We start from the raw sequence: 20,010 nt of genomic DNA on the forward strand, positions 1-20,010 counted from the left end.
CACATGTGGAGATGTGCAGCCAGAGATACACGTATGCCGAGGCATGTGTGCCCAGAGACATGGCAAATGTGCCAACAGGTAGACACACATGAAGGAAGCTCACCGGTAGCCCGGCTGCTGGTTCCCGCAGGCCCTGTGCACCTAAAGAAGCCGAGGCACCTCAAGCCTTGGCCCTGAGGTGGCTCCATCCTGAGCAGGGCTGGGGACAAGACACCAGCTACCCATTCGGAGGTCCCCCCAGCCCTGTAGGCTCCTGCTCTCCCAGAGAGCACCCCCACCCTGCTTCCAGGCAGTAAGGGGGGGCTGAGGGAGCCTGGGGCCCGTCTTCCTTCACAGCTTTCAGTCTCGATTTTCAGCTTTTTCTAAGAGAAAACTCCCACCTCTTCCAGCACTCAGATTTCATCAAACTTGGCATTTTAAAAGCCTGTTTTGTTTTTGAATCTGAGCTGTTTGGGGCCTGTCGGCAGCGAGAGCCCGAGAGTGGCAGTGAGAGCTGAGAGCAGTGGTGGCCTCCCCTCCCCCAGGGCTTCCCTGGCATCTCACACTGCCCTACTCCACCTGGTTGGTGAGGCCTCCTCGCCACATACCCCCCAAGTGAATCCCGGGGCTATCCCCAGACAGACACCGTACTCGCACTCTGGCTTTTGAACCCTGCCCCAGGCTGGACTCTCCTCCTGGGGTTCCCCCACCTTGGCCCTACTCCAGGAAGATTCTTTTTATCCATTTACCCCCCCACCCCGAGGTTCAGGCCCAGTCACTCCAGACCACTGACAGTCTCCCACTCACTCCTCAGACCTGTCACCCCAGCTGGCCAGTTCACCAAGGCCAACCATGACTCCACGGGGCTAAGTCCAAAGGACACTTGCCAGTGCGCATCTTGCCTGACCTCTTGACAAGCGCCCCGCCCCATGGACCACTCCCTCCTCCTTCACATACCTCTCTTCTCTCCACTTCCACAGCCTGGCTCTGGGTTTCCCTCTTCCCTTTCAGGCCCCTCCTCACCAGATTCCTATGGAACACCGCCACCCCCCTCCCTGCCGCCCTCCAACATGAAGAACTAGCCAGCTGGGGCTCCATCCGGGCCCTCTTCCTCCCTTCTTGGCTCTAGCTCTCTGAGATGTGCCATTTCTCAGCCTTCAAAACTCCATTTCCAGATGTCCCTTGGAGTGCCAGGCGAATCCGAACAAGGCCTCCTGGATACCTCTCCCTGGATGCGCGCACATGCCTGATACAACAGATTTCTAGCTGAACTTGTCAATCTGCCCCTTCAGACTAGGTCCTAAACCTCAGAAAATGGCACCACCATCTACCTGGCCCCAGAGCCATAACCTAGAGTCTCTCACTTCCCCAGTTCAAGTAGCCAGGCAGCTCGCCACTCTTTCTCCACTGCTCCGTAACCCATTCCCCCTTCCTTCCCTGCCGGCTGCCTGAGTTTGGGCCATTGCCACCACTTGCCTGGGCTGCGGGGCTGCCCCAACCTCTCACTGGTCTCCTGCCACCCTACTCTGCACCCTCAGGGACCGTTCTGAAGCGTACATTTGATCATGTCATTCCTCTGATTAAAATCCTCTCTCTCCTGGCAACCAGAGGGAGGCATCTTACCAAGGATGAAGAATGTGCACACACGGGGGCATTTAAAACCTCCAACTTGGTTAGCTGTTCCCAGAGCCGCTGGCTCCACTCCGTGGTCATGAGGTTGGGGGAGAGAGGAGTCAGCGAGGGGGCCAAGCCCACAGCAGGGCCAGGCACAGTGGAGGTACCTACTGTCTGGCTAACAGAAGACACAAGCGTACTGCCTACGGCCCAGGAGGACCATTCAGAAGGGAATCCACTTGGGCCCTTGGAAAAGGATCAAAACTAGAGAAAATGAGGGAGTCTAGGTACCAAGAAACCCAGGGTCTGGAGTTGAAGACCCTCCTGGCAATGCCCATCTATAATACCTCTCTCAGCCCCAGGCCTCAGGGCCAGAACTCTCCAGGAAAAGGTTGAAGAGCCTCATGTTTGTATGGTCCCAAATGCTGCAGTGGCCGTGAAGGGGGGTGGAAGGACAGGTCGCAGAGACCACAGGCTCTGGACCGGAAGCATGCAGGTCCATGGCTCAGCTGTGAGGGGAGGGGCAGGAGCTGGCCTGGGTTGTAGCCCTTCTGCAGCTGCAACTCAGGGAGGAGACAGGCCCAGCTTCTGCAAAACCAACCTGTTAACCAGACACATACGTAGGCAACAGGGAGAGGGCACGACCTGCCCCTTGGGAAGTCATCCTCTGCCTGTGGTAGCCCTTTATCCAAAGGCCCCCAACACCAGTCAGGCCTGGGGCAGTGGCAGAAAGGAGGGTAGAGTAAGGAGTGCCAACTCCTGGGGAAAACACCCCCCATCCTGAAAGCAAGTTCCCTTACTGACTCTGCTCCAGGCCTAGCCCAGCCCAGGGCCTCAGCACAGGGTCATATGTGGCTCATCAGTCCTCCGGTCCCTGAGGCTGTTTCTAAAGGGACGGAGAATGGGGGTGAGGAGGTAGGGGGTGTCTCAAGAGGTCCTTCATCACCCTCCAGGTCTCTAAGCCAGCCAGGGTCAGAACCACTGCAAAAAGTCGGGGGTCCAGGCCCAGTACTGATTGCCCCGCTACCCCTGTGAGTATACTGTATGCTTAACAGTTGGCACCCCAAGAGCCTGCCACCAAGTAGGCAAGACTTGACGCACTCCATGTGGGCACCTGGATTCCTGGCCCACGTGGCATCCAAGGATAGTACGCTCCATGTCAGTCGGCAGACACCGAGGCCAAGTGCAAACAAGTAAGAGGAGGGACATGGGGGGGTCCCGAGGTCTCGTGTATCCTCCCTCTGGCTGGCTGCAGAGGAACCACGCTGGGGGTGCCACTGTACTTGAGAACAGGTCAGCCTGACCACTCTGCCCCACATTCATCTGCCCAGCTGTCGTGCTGACCAACGGCTCTGAGCAGGGAACCCATGGGTCCCCGAGACAATGAGCCCAGACACAGCCTCTCTGACCACCCCCCCCAGTGTCAGACTGACCCCCACACATTCAGCTCAGGCCGCTTGCCACACAAGCACCACACACCTCACACACACTGATGTGCGTGCACACGCAGACACAGCACGATGCACACCACCTGCTGTATATACCACACCTCCCCAGTGCTTGATGGGTACACACACACACACACACACACACACACACACGTGCGCACACACAATCTGCTGCACACCCCCTGCTGAGCACAAAGGCACACACCCGCCACATACACCACGCCACGCACACACTACCCTACCCAAGGCACACAGGGCAGCCACAGCACACAGCACACACGGGGCGCCTCTCGGCCCTGTCCATGATACCACCTGCACCCTGAGCCCTGAGAACCAGGCCCCCCTAGGGCAGGGTGGGAAACAGCTCATTGGTGCTCCTGGGCTCCCCCCAGCCTCCCCCTCCCGCCTCACCTGCCTCAGCCCTCCCAGAACCCACCCAGGTCACCTGGGCCCTGCCCACACCTCTGCTGCTGGCCTCCCTGGGGCTCTCCTGACCACTGTCCTGCCCGGCCTGGAACCCGGTGGCTCAGGCAAGTCCTGCGCCCGGAATGAGCCCCAAGACCCTTGCTCCCCCACCCCGGGGAGGGAAAGGCCAGGAAGCAAAGCCTGCCTCCCCTCCCCCTCCCTCGAGAGAGAGAAAATGTCAGCTTCTCTGTCTCAGCAGCGGGCGGGTTGGAGGGGGAGTGATTCAGCCTCTGCCTCAAGAGTGCGGAGTGAGAAGAGCTTTTCCTGCCATTACCGGGGAGGGAGAGGCTGGCGCGCTAATGGCTTCAATTACCTCTCAGACAGGAACACCGGGCGGAGAGCCCTGCTCGGCCAGGCCGGCTCGCCCAGCCCCTGGAGCCGGGCACCGCTCCCTGTCCCCAGCCCCCCGGCCCTGGCCCGGGGCGGGGGGGGGGGGGGGGGGGGGCAGGGGGCCGCGGTGGAGCCCTGGGGGCCGCCGGGGCACGCGAGGCCACACCGGGCCACACCCAGACACGCGAGGAGCGGCTGCAGCGTCAGGGGAGCCGGTGCAAAGGCCGGGGCGAGGGCGTGGCGGGCCTCGAGGCTGCGGGGCGCTGCGGGGTGCTCCCCAGCCTGTGTCAGGGCCCGTCTGGGGAGGCTGGGCCTGCCGGGGAAAACACGGGCAGGGGGCACGGGACCAGACTTGTAGGCCTGGGCTCCCCTCTGGCGGCGACACCGACTCCTCCCTGAGCCCTGTCGCCGCAGGCGGCCCTCAGCCGCTCCCGAGGAGCCCAGCGCACAGGAAACATGTGCACGGACAGGTGCTTTGGGGCGTACGTGCAGTGTGTGACACCTGTAAGGCTCACTTATTCCCAACACCCAAACCAGATTCAAGCGCTCCCCGGGCCTCCTTAGAGCCTGTGGAGGCCTCCCAGGAATGGCCTGGCCCTCCTCTGGCTCCAGCCCACAGCCCCAGACTACCCTCTCCCTTGCTCCCCTCCAACACCTTTTCGGGGTGGGGGGGAAGGGGCACAGTCTGGGCTGCTGCCTCCCAGCACCTTTGAGGCCTCCCGCTCCACTCCTCTCTGCCAAGCCAGGAGCCTGGTCAAGGTTACACAGACCAACATGGTAAGTCAGCATTTCGTCTTCCGGCTGCTGCGTTTCAGGAGGAGGAGGCGGGGGGGGTTCACCGAGGCCCACGGGGACAGGAGCACGAGCAGGGCAGGGACCTGCCCCACACTCACCCCAACCTTACTGGACACCTCCCACAGACCAGAAGTGCAAACACACCCAGAATGCCCCGGATGGAGGGACCCCGTCCAAGTCTGAATCCCACCCCACCCCTCTCACCTCAGGACCTGGAAGACCATCCTCATCTTCCTGAATCCTTTAGAAGATAAAGCTGCCCAGGGCGGCGGGAAAAGAGTGTGCCCACAATGGAACTGGGGTGCAGGGACTGGCGGGGGGGTTGCTTTTCTTTCTACACTAACATGGAGGTCCTCTTCCCTCAAGAGAAGAGGATGATCCAATGTCCTCTGGGGTGGACACCAACGGCGGGGCGACAGGCAGAGCTAAACTATTTGTCCCTGGTTATGGCTACAGAAATTCACGCAGGGCCTGTCATCTGGGTCCCTGCTCCACAGGTAAGTCCCCCCGTGGGAACAGACCAGGAGGCTGCACCACCTCCACGATACCATGGGAGCCAGCTACGGCCAGCTTCCAGCCCGGCAGCAGCCACCGTTCCCCCTGGAATCCCGTGAAGTCCTCTACATCATATTCAGTTCTCCAACCCAGCTCAGGTCGTAGGTTTATGGATGGAGCAAATGAAGCCTGATCAGAGGCACAGTTACTTGTCCAGGTCCCAGGGGAAGACAGGAAGGGGTCGCAGAGCCCCTGCTCTTCACCACTGTCCTCCACTGTCCGTCTAAACTGGACACCCCCCGCCACACACACACAGGAGATGCTGGGGCACAAGGGAGTTACCGAATAGATGTGTTCGAACACATAAAGCCATAGCATAAAAATGGCCAATGTGAAAAGATGTTCAACTGCTCTTGTAATCAAAGAAATGCAAATTAAATTGAGATGCCATTTTTTGCCTATTAACTTGGCAAAGATTTTTTTTTTTTTAATGATAATTCCCACTGCTGGTGAGGATGTGCAGAAAAGAGGCCCTCTCATGCCCTGCTTGGTGGGAGTGTAAACTGACACAATCTTCTGGAAATACTGAAAGGCTTAAAAATTCATGTGTCCTTTGATCCAGCAATTCTACTTCCACAAATCTAGAATAAGGAAATAATCAGGAAGGTGAATACATATTCTCTGCAAGGAAGTGCAGAGCGCTTTATTTATAAAAGCAAGAAAATGGGAACAATATACGTGTCCAACAATAAAGGAACGGCTAAATAAGTTAAGGTGCTTCATGTGAACCTACAGCCATTAGAGATAATGATATAGAATATTTAATGGTGAGGAAGATGTTCATGATACGCTATTTTAAAAAGCACTCTACAAATGAGGGGCACCCAGCTGGCTTAGTCGATGGAGCATACATGCAACTCTTGATCTCAGGGTTTTGAGTTTGAGCCCCACATTGGGTGTAGAGATTACTCAAAAATAAAATCTTGAAAAAAGAAAAGCAGTCTAAAAAAAAAAAAAGAAAGAAAAGCAGTCTATAAACCATTGGGGAGGATGTGATCCCATTTTTCTTATACAACTGACCCTTGAACAACATGGGTTTGAACTGCACAGTTCCACTTAATGTGGACTTATTTTTTTTAAGATTTTATTTATTTACTCATAAGAGACACACAGAGAAAGGCAGAGGGAGAAGCAGGATCCCTGTAGGGAGCCCGATGCGGGACTCGATCCCAGGACCTAGGGATCATGCCCTGAGCCAAAGGCAGACACTCAACCGCTGAGCCACCCAGGCGTCCCCTGTGGGCTTCTTTCGATAAATACAATACTATACAAATGTATTTTCTCTCATGATTTTATTTTTCTAAAGTTTATTTTTTTTTTAGTAATTTCTGTAGTCAACATGGAGCTTGAACTCACGACCACAAGGTCAAGAGTCACAAGCTCTCCTGACTGAGCCAGCCAGGTGCCCCCCTCTCATGATTATCTTAGTAAGATTTTTTTTTTCTCTAGCATACTTTATCATAAGAATACAGTATATCGCACATGCACAAGACATGTGTTAATCAACTTTTTTTTTTTAAGTTTTATTTACGAGAGAGAGGGAGAGAACGCATGTGTGCATGCTAGAGCACAAGCTGGTGGGGAGGCAGAGAGAGAAGCAGGCTCCCCTACTGAGCAGGGAGCCCAAAGAGGGTCCCTCAATCTCAGGATCCTGAGTTTATGACCTGAGCCAAAAGCAGACCCTTAACCAGCCGAGCCACCCAGGCGCCTCTGATTGACTTTATGGTATAGGTAAGGCTTCCAGTAAACAGTAGACTATTAGTAGTTAGGTTTTCAGAGAGTCAAAAAGTTATATGCAGATTGTGGACTGCTTGGCAGTGAGGGGTGGCGGAGTCAGCATACCTAATCCCTGCGCTGTTCCAGGGTCAATTGCATACATAATGCCTGTCCAGAAAATGCACCTTAAGGAAAGAACTAAGTGTCATTGGTAGAGGCAAGACAACAGGTGATTTTTACTTTTTCCTATGCACTTTTATACTTCTCAAATTTTCAACAGTGAATAGGTATTGTTATCGTAAATTTTTTCTAAAAGGCAACGATCAAGACTATATTTTGAAAATACACAGACACATTCAGGCTGAGGAATCCGTTGTGGCTGGGGGCCAATTGTGTCACTCCCTACCCTGTGGTTTCCTACTTCCCCAGGAAAACGTTCATTTCTCAGCCTCCTCCTGTGACATCTGTCCCCCAGCCTCTCCAAATCTCCCCCGGCGTCTCTCCGTCTCTCCGTGCCCTCAAACTCCACCCGCCCCCCCCAAACCCAACTGAGTAACTTCCAGTTCCCTGAGAGCATCCTTCTCTCCTGCTTGTGGGCCTTGGCATGTGGCTGCTGCTGTTCTTTATGCCTAGGTCCCCACCCCAACTCTTACTTACCCTTCTGGCTCAGCTCAGACAATAGTTTCCTCTCCTCTGTGCTCCTCTAGCCCCCTGGCTGCCCCTGTAAAACTTCCTGGAGACTGTCTCAAGGGCTGGGCCCAGGTCAATGGCCCTCTGGACTTGAGAGAAGCATTAGGGAGTGTTTGTGCATGAATACAGGAGCCAGGAGGTGAGCGGACACTGAAATCCACACAGAGCCCTAGCCCCCAGCCTAGGGCTCCTGTTCATAAGGGCTACAGGGAACACACCTCTCCGAAGCTCCCCACCAGGCTCCACAGGAAAATCAGATCCGCTGCCATGAGCCACGTAACCCAAACGATAGATAACTGCAGCCCCACACCTGAAGTCAGACCTCAGACCCTACCCGAGCAATGCCACGGCTCAGCAGGAGGATACAGACGCCAGGCACACAGCTAAACAATCCAGGCCGGATCCAATGACCATCTCCGTCCACACCTGACCTTTGCCGACGCCAAGATGGCCAGTTCTCCTTTCTGCCAAACATACAGCAGCCCGCGGCAGGGACAAGGGCTGGCTGACTGGCTCTTCCCACAAGTCAGTCTACCCACCCGCCCCGCCACGTTCCTCCCCAGTGCATACCTTCGAGAACTGAGAGCTTGGCACTCGTGTTAATCTCTCCCAGACTGTTCGTGGCTGTGCACTCGTAGATGGCTTCATCTCGTTGCACCCGCAATGGCTGGATCCGCAGCACAGACCCTGCCCCATCATCAAACTCAATGACCTGCCAGAGGACAGACACAGGGTCACAGCCTGCCTGGGGTCAGACATCCTCCCACCCCCAAAAGGGCCCTGAGGAGGGAGACCAAGGAGAGAGGATGTAGGGCCAGACCCTGGAACAGGATAGGCAGACCGTGAGCCCTGCCTGCCTCTTCCTACCCAAGGTTATACCTCAAAGCGCTGGGAGCTGACTTTCTTCCCCTTCTTCATCCATGTGATGCGTGGCTTGGGCTCCCCTGTGGCTTGGCACACGAAGGAGGCCACTCCTCCCGACAGCCCAGTCTGGTCCTCGGGGACCTTAATGAAGGCAGGTTTGCCTGGAAAAATGGAGACACCCAGTCACCATGGCACAGTCACTACAGACATGGCCAATGCTCCATAGGTGGCAGTCACGGCGGGGGGGGGGGGTGGCAAGAAGATATATAAAGAAAAGATTAGGGATGCCTGTGTGGCTCAGTCGGCCAAGCATCTCTTGGTTTCCGCTCCAGTCATGATCTCGGGGGTGTGAAATCAAGCCCCGCTGTGTTGGGCTCTGTGTTCAGCGTGGAGTCTGTTTGAGATTCTCTCCCTCTGCCCCTTCCCCCTCTCACTCTCTAAAATAAATAAGTAAATCTTTCAAAAAAAGAAATAAAGAATATTAATAGTGCCATCTAACCCTCCTAAAGTGTTTACTATGTGCCAGACACTATTCAAAGAACTGCAGCATATGAAGTGGGTACTACATCTGCTTATAAAGAGGCACAGAGAAGTGAAGCGGTTTATCCAACATGATACAGCTGGTTAGTGGCAGAGCGGAGATTTGAACCTAGAGTTCTGAGTTTGGAGTCTGCGCTTTAACCGCTATGCTCTGTCTCCCATCCCCCCATCAATTCCAAGCTGGAGGACAAAGGCTGGAAGAGCCCCAGCATCTCTCCCAGACTTGTCCCTCCCCCACAGCTCTCCATCTGGGTGATGGTCCCTCCATCTACCCCAAGGCTCAAGCCAGAAAGCGTGACTCCTCCTCTCTCTCAGCCCCCACACACCAGCAGTCCCGAAAGGCCTAGACATTCCACCTCTTAAGTGTCTCTGGACGGTTTCCCAGGTGAATGCTTTCCTGTAAATCTGCACCCCCACTCGCCCCCACTGACTTGGTTATTGCCTTCTGATACAGCTAGCCTGTACATCTCCCCAAGGTGTCCGCTGGGAGGTGGGGAGGGGAAGGAGGCCTCAGACACCATACTTCTATGCCCACATCACCTGGGTACGTACACCAGGGCTGACCTGGAGCACCTGTCCCTACGAATCCCACCTCCCGGGGTCACACCAGAGAAGCCTGCTTCCATTAAGACGCAGCAACGCCTCGTTAATCCTGACAGAGGATCCAATTCCTATTAATCAGGCCAATGAACAGCTCTAGGGAGGCTAATACCGTGAGAAATGACCTTTCGGACCACCTGGTCAGGGCCGATAAGCCCAGGCCCAACCCAATCCTCATGGCAGAAACATGCACATGCCATGATGACAATCCCTCCCTATGCACCCACTCTGCACCAGGACCTTTGTCTCATTTAGTCTTTCATCATCGTTATTCCCAGTTTACAGGCTCAGAGAGGTCAAGTCACTTGCCCAAAGTCACACAGCCATCTAACGGCACATCCGAGACTTGAATTCAAGCCTGACTCCAAGACACTTGGTACAGAACGGAGGGGCCTTGTGTAGAATAGGGTCAGGGGCGTGCGGGGTGAGGAAGTGGAGGGAAGAGTGCTGTGACTGTTAACAGACATTGGCTGTGACAAGAAGGCACAGAACAGATGGCACCTGGAGGGGTCCAGGGAGGTTTATATCTTGGGTTCTTTTTTGGTTTCCTAAGACATGAAAGACAATGTTTACATACTGATGGGAAGGAGGCAGCAGAGAGGGAGAGGGTGCCAATCCAGGATCCAGTGGGCAGAGATGGGCACAGTCCCCGAGGAGGGGAGGGTCTGGGGGACCACCAACGTCAGCAGTTACAGTGAGTAGGAGGGCTCAGCTTTGCAGGGAGAGGGAAGGGTACCACCTTACTGAGCACCCTGGGGACTCATATAATTGGGGGTTTTATATAATTTCTGAGCAAGCCACCCATCATCTCTGAGCCCCTGCTTTCTCATCTGCTAAATGGTGCTAGTGACTCAAGGGTCTGTGCAGACGAAATGTGATGCTATTAACTGTGGGCACAGGCTTGGCACCTGGTGGGCCTTGCCGGAGGGCAGTCATCACTCTCCTTCATATAATTAGTCTTCAAACCATGCCATGGGTAGGATTAGCATCTTCATCTGAGAGATGGGGAAATGGCGGCTCAGAAGGCTAAGTAACGGACAAGTCACAGCGATATAGGGGTGGAGCTCGGCTCTGGCTGGAGTTCTAAATCCTTTTTTTTGTTGTTGTTTTTTTTAATTTTTATTTATTTATGATAGTCACACAGAGAGAGAGAGAGAGAGAGAGAGGCAGAGACACAGGCAGAGGGAGAAGCAGGCTCCATGCACCGGGAGCCCGATGTGGGATTCGATCCCGGGTCTACAGGATCGCGCCCTGGGCCAAAGGCAGGCGCCAAACCGCTGCGCCACCCAGGGATCCCTGGAGTTCTAAATCCTAAGGCTCGTTGTCCAGCACCAGCACCCAAGGCTCCAGCGAGGAGGGAAATGTGGCCCCCACCTGACTGCTCTTGGAGTGCTCAGAGTGGGTGAGGGCAGGTGGGCCAGAATGGCCTGGGGATAGATAACAAGCTTCTAGAAGCTTCAGTTTGCTTCACATTTCCTCCACCTGAGCTCTGAAGGAGGCTCCAGATTCTCCCAGCCCGTGGTTGTCAGCGGGAAATGCCCCTGTTGGCTGGTCCTTTCAGATGGGTCTCCCGGACAGGACTCTGCACAATGGGGCTCTACTGGGTGCACCCCTCCTCCACACCTGAGGACCCGCACACAACAGCTCCATGATCTCCTCCTCACCCCCTTAGTCCAGATACTGCCTTCCCTTGACTAGACACTACCTGTGTCCCTGCCTCCAGTCTGGCTCCCTCCAGTCCAGTTTCTATTCAGCAGCCAGAGTGAACTGCCTCTCTCCTCTGATCAAAACCCTGCGAGGGCCTCCCATTGCTATGAAAACAAAATTTCAACTCCTTTCCTGGTGGACAGAGCCCTGGCAGCTCTGACCCCAGCCACCCCCTACCCCCAGGCCTCGCTTCCTTTCCCCGGGATAAGCAATGTTCCCTGTGGCCTCAGGGCCTTTGCATAAGCTGTTCCTGCTGCCACAAACCTCTTGGACATCCTCTTTACTCATTAACTCCTATTTACCTTCCTGATCCCAACTTAAACATCATTTCCTTAGGAAACCTTCCTTGGTCTCCCTGTCATAGTGCCCTGCTCCATTAGCTCAGCTTTCTGGTAAACGCCCTCTGCCTCCCTCCTACCTTTGTGGGGTTATTGCTTTTTCTAGTTTGGGGGGAATATTTGGCTCACAGCAGCTTCCCCACCTAGAACAATACCCCGGGGCAAAACAGACACCATGCCTGCCTTGCTTCCTGCCCTGTCCCAGGTGCCCGACCCAGTTCCTGGCACACAGGGGTGTAGAACAAATGAGGGGGTGACCTGACAAGGGAATGCCTGGGGGGGATGGAGAATGCAGCCCCTTACACACCGGGGGTGGGGTGGGGGGATGCCCGGTGCCCCAGGGAAAGCAGCCCAGGGTAGAAACCCTCTTTGGCTCTTGCCTCAACGTGTCCACAGCAGAAACCAGAGGCTGGAAACCTGCTGAACCGGAATGCCGGGGGAGCGCGCCTGGGGGCGGGGCCTCCCGCCAAACAAAGAACCAGAAGCCGGAGAGGAGAGCCAGGTCCGGGTCACGAGAGAGCGGGCGAGAAGGGAAAGGCCTGAGTACTGTGTGGAGGCTGGCCAGCGCCCAAGACCTGGGGCCACCGAGGAGCCGGAACCCCGTGGAGGCTGGCCCGCAGCCAGTGCCCCGCCCAGCCCACCCACCCACCACCCACGGGCAGTGGTCCCCCAGCCCCCCAGCTCCGTGCACCGCCAGGGGGCCGCCCCTGCACTCACTCAGGCCTCACCCACCCCCACTCCCACCCAGGGTCCCTTCGCCCAGCGCTGGAGCCAAACCCCGCTTGGCCTCGTCCCAAAGCCCTGCCAAGCCCTTGCCCCTTTTGTTCCCCAGGCCCACTTCTGGGGAGCACAAATCTGACCAGGTCGCTCCCCAGCTACAAACTGTGCGGGCTCCCATGTCCCTCTGACGCCCTCCGCACACTTGCTCAGGCCCAGAGCACCCCTGCGGGCCAAGCACTGTGCTAGAACACCGCTGGGCCCTGGTGGATTTGCCACCCCCTCCCCAGACCTGCCCTGACAGGCCAGGCCAGAGGGCCCCTCCTGCCTTTGTGTGTGCCCTGCCCCCTCCCGCCCCCGCCCCCCCAAAGCCTGTGGGAACCTGCCCTGCCTCCAGCAGCCCTTGGGTGTCCCACCCCAGGGCCGATCCCAGCTACGCTGACCGACGACGCACCACAATGTACCACGACACACCGTCAGAACCAGGCAGCCTGACCACTCTGCCTGGTGCAGACCTAGAGCTGGTGTCGAGGGAGGGACTGACTTTCAGCACCCCTGCTGACCCCCCTTCCTTGCGGCAGGGCAGGGTGACTGTGGGCCTCACAGCTCTTTGGACAGCAGCTCCCAGGTGTGCCCTGGGGCACTCTGCACCCAAGCAGGCCACTAAGCCTAGGCACAGTGGGAGTGAGCCAGCTTGGGGAGAAGGTGGGCACATGGGGGGAGTGTATGTGTACACACACACGTACACAGAAGCGGAGAGCAGACACGCAGCCATGAGGGAGTGAGGGACAGCAAGGCAGGGAAGGGAGCTCCTGGAGAGGTGGATTTTCCAGGCCCTCAACCACCTACTGTGCTGGGGACTTATCAACTCTGGCTCCGGTGACCACTCTTGGTGCCCTCCAGTGGGGAGCCTGCTCGGAGACAACCCTGGGTTCCCAGGGAATACACGGGGTGCCCCAGGTCATGGCCTCGGATGCAGGGACCACATACTAGTTGCCAGGTGCCTTGAACACGTGACCTCAGTTAACCTTTCCAGGTAGGAGTGATTACCCTCTTTAGGCAAGAGGAAAACAGGCCTAGAGAGGGAAAGCAATCTGCCGGAAGTGCCCCAGAGGGCAGAGTCTAGGGAGGCCACCAGGTCCTACCCCCCCGGGTGGCCCTGCCTACCCATGAGGCTGGCAGGTCAGGGGTGTGACATGACACACACATCATCCGCTACACAGGCCCTTGCCCCCACCCCCGCCCCTGCAGCTATTATGCATCCTGCTCTGGCCTCCGATGAGTCCAAGTAACGGCCAAAACCAGGGCCCCAGCTCAAAATTGATCACCTGTGCCGCATCCCTGCCTCTGTTGCAGGCTGTCTGGGGACAAAAGGTCTTCACTGAGCTCTGTCATGAGCTCCACGGAGAAGCCCAGGGCTGTTCCTCCCCCCACCCTGAATCTCACCCCACCAAGCAACACTCCCCATCAGCAAATACTCAGTCACCCTTCAGGGTTCCCTTCTTCCGGGAAGCCTCCCAATGGCTCTACTAGGGACTTAGGTCACTACCTCTGTGCTGGTGCCACCCCCAACAGAAGCCCCGCTGTGGGTTCCGGGTCTCAAAGGCAGGCCTGTGCGGCCATGTAGCACCTGACTCGCACGTTAAAGCAGGAGAAACCTCTTCCTGCTTGGAACCATCTCTAGCCTACTCAAAGCACAAAGGCTGGGCTCAGGGAGCTGCCCAAGCCCCGCGTGCCTGGGTCTCCACTGGAGCTGACTCGGCATTAACTCGGGGGCCTCTGGGCTAACTCTTGGCAGCTGCTTCTCCACTCCCCTTCCCTCTGCTCCCCTCAGAGGCCAGGGCTCCCATTCATTTGTCTCGTTAAGAGGCCTATAGAAACACATTTGTCTGCTCCGCGCTTCACTGCCCCGGTCGTCAATTCTCCGGGGCACCTGCCCTACCTTTTGCAGCAGCTCCATTCACGTTTGCCCACTCACCCTGGCTAGAAGTCTCCCAAGCCCAGCCTAAGCCTGGTCACAGTGGGAGGAGTACAGATCCAAAAGGGTGTGTAGTGTAAGGCAGGCCTGTGAGACAGACCCTGCCTCCTGGGGCCAGGTCCCCACAGCTCCCAGCCCAGGCCCCTTTCCCACAGCTCTCTGCGTGGGAGCAGAGCCCCACTCACCCTATTTCAGCATCTCCAGCTGGTTCCTACCTTCCAGACCCTGGTCTCTGGGTTCTGGGTCTTGAGGGACCAGCATGGAGGTTCTGGGACTCTGCTCCAAAAATCGTTCCACTCTGCCCCCCAAGTAGCACATGACCCAGACTCCTGGAGGAAGTGTATGGGAACTGGCCAGGTGAGGGGATGAGAAGAGCATTCCAAGCAGAGGGATCCGAAGGAACAGGGGCCTGGGGAGCACACGAGGGGCAGAGAAGTCAGCATGGCGGGAGTACGGGGTGGGGGAGGGGGGCAGAGTGAAGGAGGAGGTTGGCAGAGCCTGGAAAATGCAGGGCCTTGAGAAGCACTGAGACCCCTAGGCTTGATCCTGAAGGCAACAGGGGAGGAGAGTGAGGGATCTCAAACTGAGGGGTGACACAGTCAGGCTCTCACGCTGGAAGGAGGATTGGATCGCGAGGGCACGGAGGCAGGAAGCCATCAGAAGGCAGTTGCGTGTGAAAGCCCAAGCGAGAGCTGAGGGTGGCTTGGGGGGAGGCAGCGGAGGGGAAGGTGGATGCATTCCAAAGATATTTAAAAGGGAGAAGCAAAAGAAGTTGGTGATGGATTAGATGTGGGGTATGAGACAGGGAGGAGGCCCCAGGTTCTGACTTGGGTGGCGGGGTGGGTGGTAATGCCAATTCGCTAGGAGAGAGAAGGCAGGAAGGAGAGCAGGTCTGGGGGGATGAGGGTACGCGTTAGGGCATGTCTCAGTCTGCGCAGGAGGGGGAGGCGGTCTCCCAGGATGCGCTGTCTGAAAGCCCAGCTGGGCGCTCCTCCCTCTGCCCTCAAGCTCCTGTCCAAAGGCCGTAAGAGTGTCCAGGGTGAGGTCGGGGAGCAAGGACAGTACTTCAGCGTCCAAGGGCTACTGACCACACCTGACTGTTGACAAGCCTTTGCCTCCCTGCCAACGTCAGAGTCACACCCAGTGACTTCTACTCCAACCTGCCCCTGCAGGCTCAAGCTCTCTCCAGCAGCCCCGGCCAGGCCTGGAGATCAACCCCCCCCACCCCCACCCTGGCCCTGCTCCTGCTTGCCCAGCCCTCCGTTGGCCTGCACCTCAAAGCTCCCACCACCCCTCACTGCACCGCCCCCCCCAGGAGGAACGCCCTCCCCTTCCTGGGCCCTACTAGCCCCACCAGGGCCCAGCCTCAGAGGACAAAGGGCGGGGTGCCCGAGTCCCACCCCTCTCCAGGATCTGGTCCTGAATAATTAATGAGCCATTAGGAGAAAGGGCCTGGGTGGGGCAAGGAGACAGATGAGTGCCCAGATACTTAGAGTGGGGGGTGAGGGAAGCCCTATGGCCCACTGTCACCCAGGCTGACCTCCAGGTTGGCCCTTGGCCACCTCTGGGCTCCGGACAGGCTGGGAACAGCCCCTGCCCCCAGGGACCTTGGCTCCGACCTCACCCCTCCCAGTCAGCGTGCAGATTGGCTAAATCTGCCCTGTGCTCCGCCTCCCACCAGTAACCAAGCAGTGGTAACCATGGTGACGGGGCGGGCTGCGGCCAGTCTCCTAGTGCCAGGCAGGGGGAAGGGCAGCAGGAAAGGGATGAAAGTTCGGAGTTGGATTTGGGCAGGGGACAATCCCACTTCCCCCAATACACATATCCCCACACGCACACACACACACACATCCACACACACACAGAGCCCCCCACCCCACCCCCTCCCACTCCGCAGGCTGAAGGGCTGGGGGAAGGGGGATTACCCTTTGCCTTAAAGGTGGTGGAGAAGGGGAAGGAGGGGCTCAGTGTCCCCACATCTGAATCCCAAGGGTCTGGCCTAGGGAAAGGGCTGTGGTGGCTCTGGTTTCCTCTCACTCCCTGGACCTGCGGACACATCTGGCACTCCATTCACACACCCGTACACATTCCCCCGTGTGCCACCCCCTATTCCCACTCAACCCTGACATGGCTCACCCTGGGTCCTCGGCACAGATCTGCAGTGGCAGACACGCTACACGCCTGAGCGTGTCACCCGATGACCACATGAATCCTGGTCAGGTCTCACCCCAGTTCCATACAACGGGTTACAGTTAGACACACTCCACCCTGCAGCGCCTTAAGGGCCATGCAGGCATTCCCCAGGATGCTCCTAGGAAGCATGGGGCTGGACCACTTCTTGGAGGGCGGGTTCTCTAACTGAAGCAGGGGTGTCTCTCTAGGGCAGTGGGTCTGGGTAGGTATTGGACTATCCCACCCCTCATGGTAGCTGGTCGCGTCCCCCAGCCTAGAATCCTACGACCACCACCTTTGGACCCGAGAGGTCCTGCACCCTGAGGGGCCAGACTTACTGTCACCATGGGCACCTGCCACCAAGCCAAGCATCACGAGCGCAGGCACAAGGGGCACCATCGTCTTCCGTGGGGCTGGCGCAGGGGCCATTCGGGGCTCTAGCACCACGGCCAGCCACCACCACAGCCACAGTCAACCTGTGATGGAGAGAAGGGCAGAGCCAGTCAGTTGGTGTGCAACAGTGTCCCTATCACCCCCCCATGCTGCCTCCTGGACCCTGCTCACCCCCCAGAGCCCGCTCATCCTTACCGACCATCCAGAGCCTAGTTCAACAGACAGTGTTAACAGTGTCCCTATCGCACCCCCCACCCACCGCCTCCTCGACTTCAGACTGGGTCATGGCCACCCAGACCCAGAGCCCTGTGACGACCCAGGCTCCTCTCCAACGCCAAGGATAACCTGACAGACACTGTCGGGCGAGAGACAGCACAAGAGGCCTTCAGGTCATTCTGTAAACCTGAGTAGGAGGGCAGGGGGTCACTGGGACCAGAAGATCTGTACAGGGCTGTTCTGTCCCAGACTGTGGGTTCCCAACTTGCCTCATAAGGGGACAGGAATAGGAAACAGGGCTGGACACAGACACACAGACTAAACAAGCCAGAGACAGGGAGCCTGAGAAGGTAGCAGACCCATGCAGGCCTGGGACTCTGGTGTCCCCGGGGCATCCCACGGTCTCTGGTCTCCTCAGCGGGGAGCCCGGAGGCAGTGGGCCAGGCCCCGCATGCTGAGTACAGGCCCCAGAGCACAGACTTGTTAGCAGCAGACAGAATCCAGGTATCTGAGGCTTGGAGCCAAAGCCACAACCCGTCCGGGCTCGCCAGGACGTGCTCTTGACAAGTCGTAGCTGCCCTGCCCGGCCACCCTCGTCCTACCCAATTCCCATGGCTCCTTCCCACTCCAAAAGGAAACCACACGGAGTCCCTAGTGGCCAGGAATGGGGGTGCCAGACCCGCAGATTCCACCCACGCCTCCTCCGCCCTTGCCCTGGTGGCCCATGGCAGATCAAGCTTCTGGGAGCAGCTCTCTCAGAACAGCCTTCCAGACTGAGGCGGGCACCTGTACGCAGGGAAGGCTGTGCTGAGATTGCTCACAGGGCTCCTCTGCCAGGTGCGTCCTTCCCAGTCTGCCTGGCACCTGCGAGAAGCCTTTGGCACGGCCACAACACGCACCACAGTTGCACTGCTCTCGCTCTACAGCCCCGATGGTGAGCTTCCAAGGGGCTCTCTCCTACGGCCCCCCACCCAGGGGGCGTCAGGGGATCCACAACGGTGCACACTAGCTCCGCCCACGCCTTACTCTGAGCAGGTGGCTGGTACATGAGAAGCCCCTCAATGATGCTCTGAGAGCACAACAGGGGATGCAGCAGGGAGGGAGTGATGATGAACACACCCCGGGCCCAGGCGGTGGTACCCACGGGCTCTGGTGGGAGAGCCCTGATAAGACCCAGGTACCCGCTGACCCACGACAGTAAGAGAATGGCAAGGAAGTGATGGGGCTCAGAGATGGCTCTGCTCCTTTCTGGAACTTGAACTAAGGTCCTAAAATCGGAGGGTGCTAGGTAAGCAAAGTCGCTAAGGCAAAACAGGCAGGGCCGTGAAGTGGGGCAGGGGCTACACACAAAGGGAGATGCCCTCTGGCCTGAGATCTTGCTTAAAGTCCTAGATGGGAGCTGAGAAACAAAAGCAAGAGAGCTGAAGGGGCATGGAGGGCATCGGGGCCCATTCACACCAAGCCTGCGGTTCCACTCGACAGTCACAAAGTTCAGGTGGCTGCGACCAGGACAGAGGGCGTCCCCACCATGATGCCAGGTATCGCCAGCCTGCGATGGAGGCCCCCGTATCACGAAGGCCCGGTCTGAGCGTGGCCATCGCTGGGGTGGAGCCAGGGAATCAACAACAGAATCCTCTTAGCAGACATCAGGCGGCGAACTGCCTGGCCAGCAGGGGCACGGCCCCCTGACACAACCATCCTGTCGCCCCCCATACAGAGACCACGGGTTTACAGCGCAGGGGCATGCTGCACTGACAGGCAGGGGCACAGGGGCTGAGGCCAGGCATCGTGGGGTACGACAACACCATATTCGCAGAGCTTTCGCTCCCAGGTACAAGCATTCTGGGTGTGCACACCATCCCCAGTGTAGACACCGCAGGTAACACTTCTGTAACACACATCATGGCAGGTCTCCCTGGCACGAAATAAAGGGGATAAAGCTACAAAGAAGAGATGTCACAGAGGTACAAGCACACGGCACAACAGCATGGGACGTGACTCCCCAGGATGATGATCACGGAAGCATAGCCCCGCGTCGGCCTACGTACAGGAATCACAGAACCGTAACTCCCAGGTGGAGACATTGTGGTGGGGCATAGCTGTCCGGGCCAGACATGGCGTGAGTGGGGACAGAGGGTCCAGTTGCCCAACAGACATTACAGGGGCCTAACTTCCCATTACGTTATTGTAGAGGTGTACCCCCCCAGACACAGATGTCATGGGGTGTCCATCCCTGGTACCGATATCAAAGGGGTGTGAGTCCCCAGGACAGCCACCATGGATGGGGCCTAACTCCAGAACAGATGTCACATGGTACAGTCTAGGATAAGATTCTGGGCCGTGGGTGTCAGAGGAGAATTTGGGCCTATGTATCTGACTCTGGGATACCAGCAAGCTGTGCAGACACGGCAAGGTGGAGAAGGTGAAAACAAAGACGTTCCCTCTCTCTGCAAAGAGCTTCTCCCAGAGGCCCATGGACTCAGGGACGAGGCTACCCAGAGGCGGAGACACAGGGGACACACAGACATGGACACGTTCTCAGGGAACTCCTCCGGCAACCACACTGCTGTCCAAGCCAGGGCTTCTCCGTCACCAGCTCCTGGCGAGAGCGAGCTGCCCCCAGCTCCGGGACCCCCCTCCTCCAAGTCCTGGGTCCCTGGGCCTCACTGTATCCCCACCCCAGAGTGCCTGGGGTCACCTGTGGGGAGAAGGTGGGAGAGGAGCAGGGACTGGGGGACTGATGCTGACCTTACTGGGGTCGCCGAGAACCTTCTGAATCCAGCACGACCGTGTTAAGGGCTGAGCATCCACTTGCCCCAGCATGGCTGGGTGAGCCTAGGGTCCCGACAGCTGAGATGAGAGCAAGGCCTGAGCTCCGGGCGTTAACAAAGGC

The 20,010-nt window shown here is 57.6% G+C and overlaps 1 protein-coding gene across 12 annotated transcripts in view; it reads right to left on the reverse strand.

Moving 5' to 3' along the window:
• The window catches only part of PTPRF (protein tyrosine phosphatase receptor type F), an 86,653-nt gene that overhangs the window by 54,959 nt on the left and 11,684 nt on the right, over nucleotides 1-20,010 (reverse strand). For all 12 annotated transcript variants that reach the window (XM_077845358.1, XM_077845357.1, XM_077845353.1 and 9 more), the window contains exons 3-5: nucleotides 16,847-16,984; nucleotides 8,472-8,617; nucleotides 8,163-8,304 (exon numbers count right to left, since the gene is read on the reverse strand). In XM_077845358.1, coding sequence (XP_077701484.1) covers nucleotides 8,163-8,304; nucleotides 8,472-8,617; nucleotides 16,847-16,937 — 379 coding nt within the window. In that variant the 5' untranslated portion in view covers nucleotides 16,938-16,984. The remainder of the gene's footprint in view (nucleotides 1-8,162; nucleotides 8,305-8,471; nucleotides 8,618-16,846; nucleotides 16,985-20,010) is intronic.

The sequence above is a fragment of the Canis aureus genome, chromosome 13 (genome assembly GCF_053574225.1).
Source record: "Canis aureus isolate CA01 chromosome 13, VMU_Caureus_v.1.0, whole genome shotgun sequence".
In the NCBI taxonomy this organism is placed as follows: domain Eukaryota; kingdom Metazoa; phylum Chordata; class Mammalia; order Carnivora; family Canidae; genus Canis; species Canis aureus.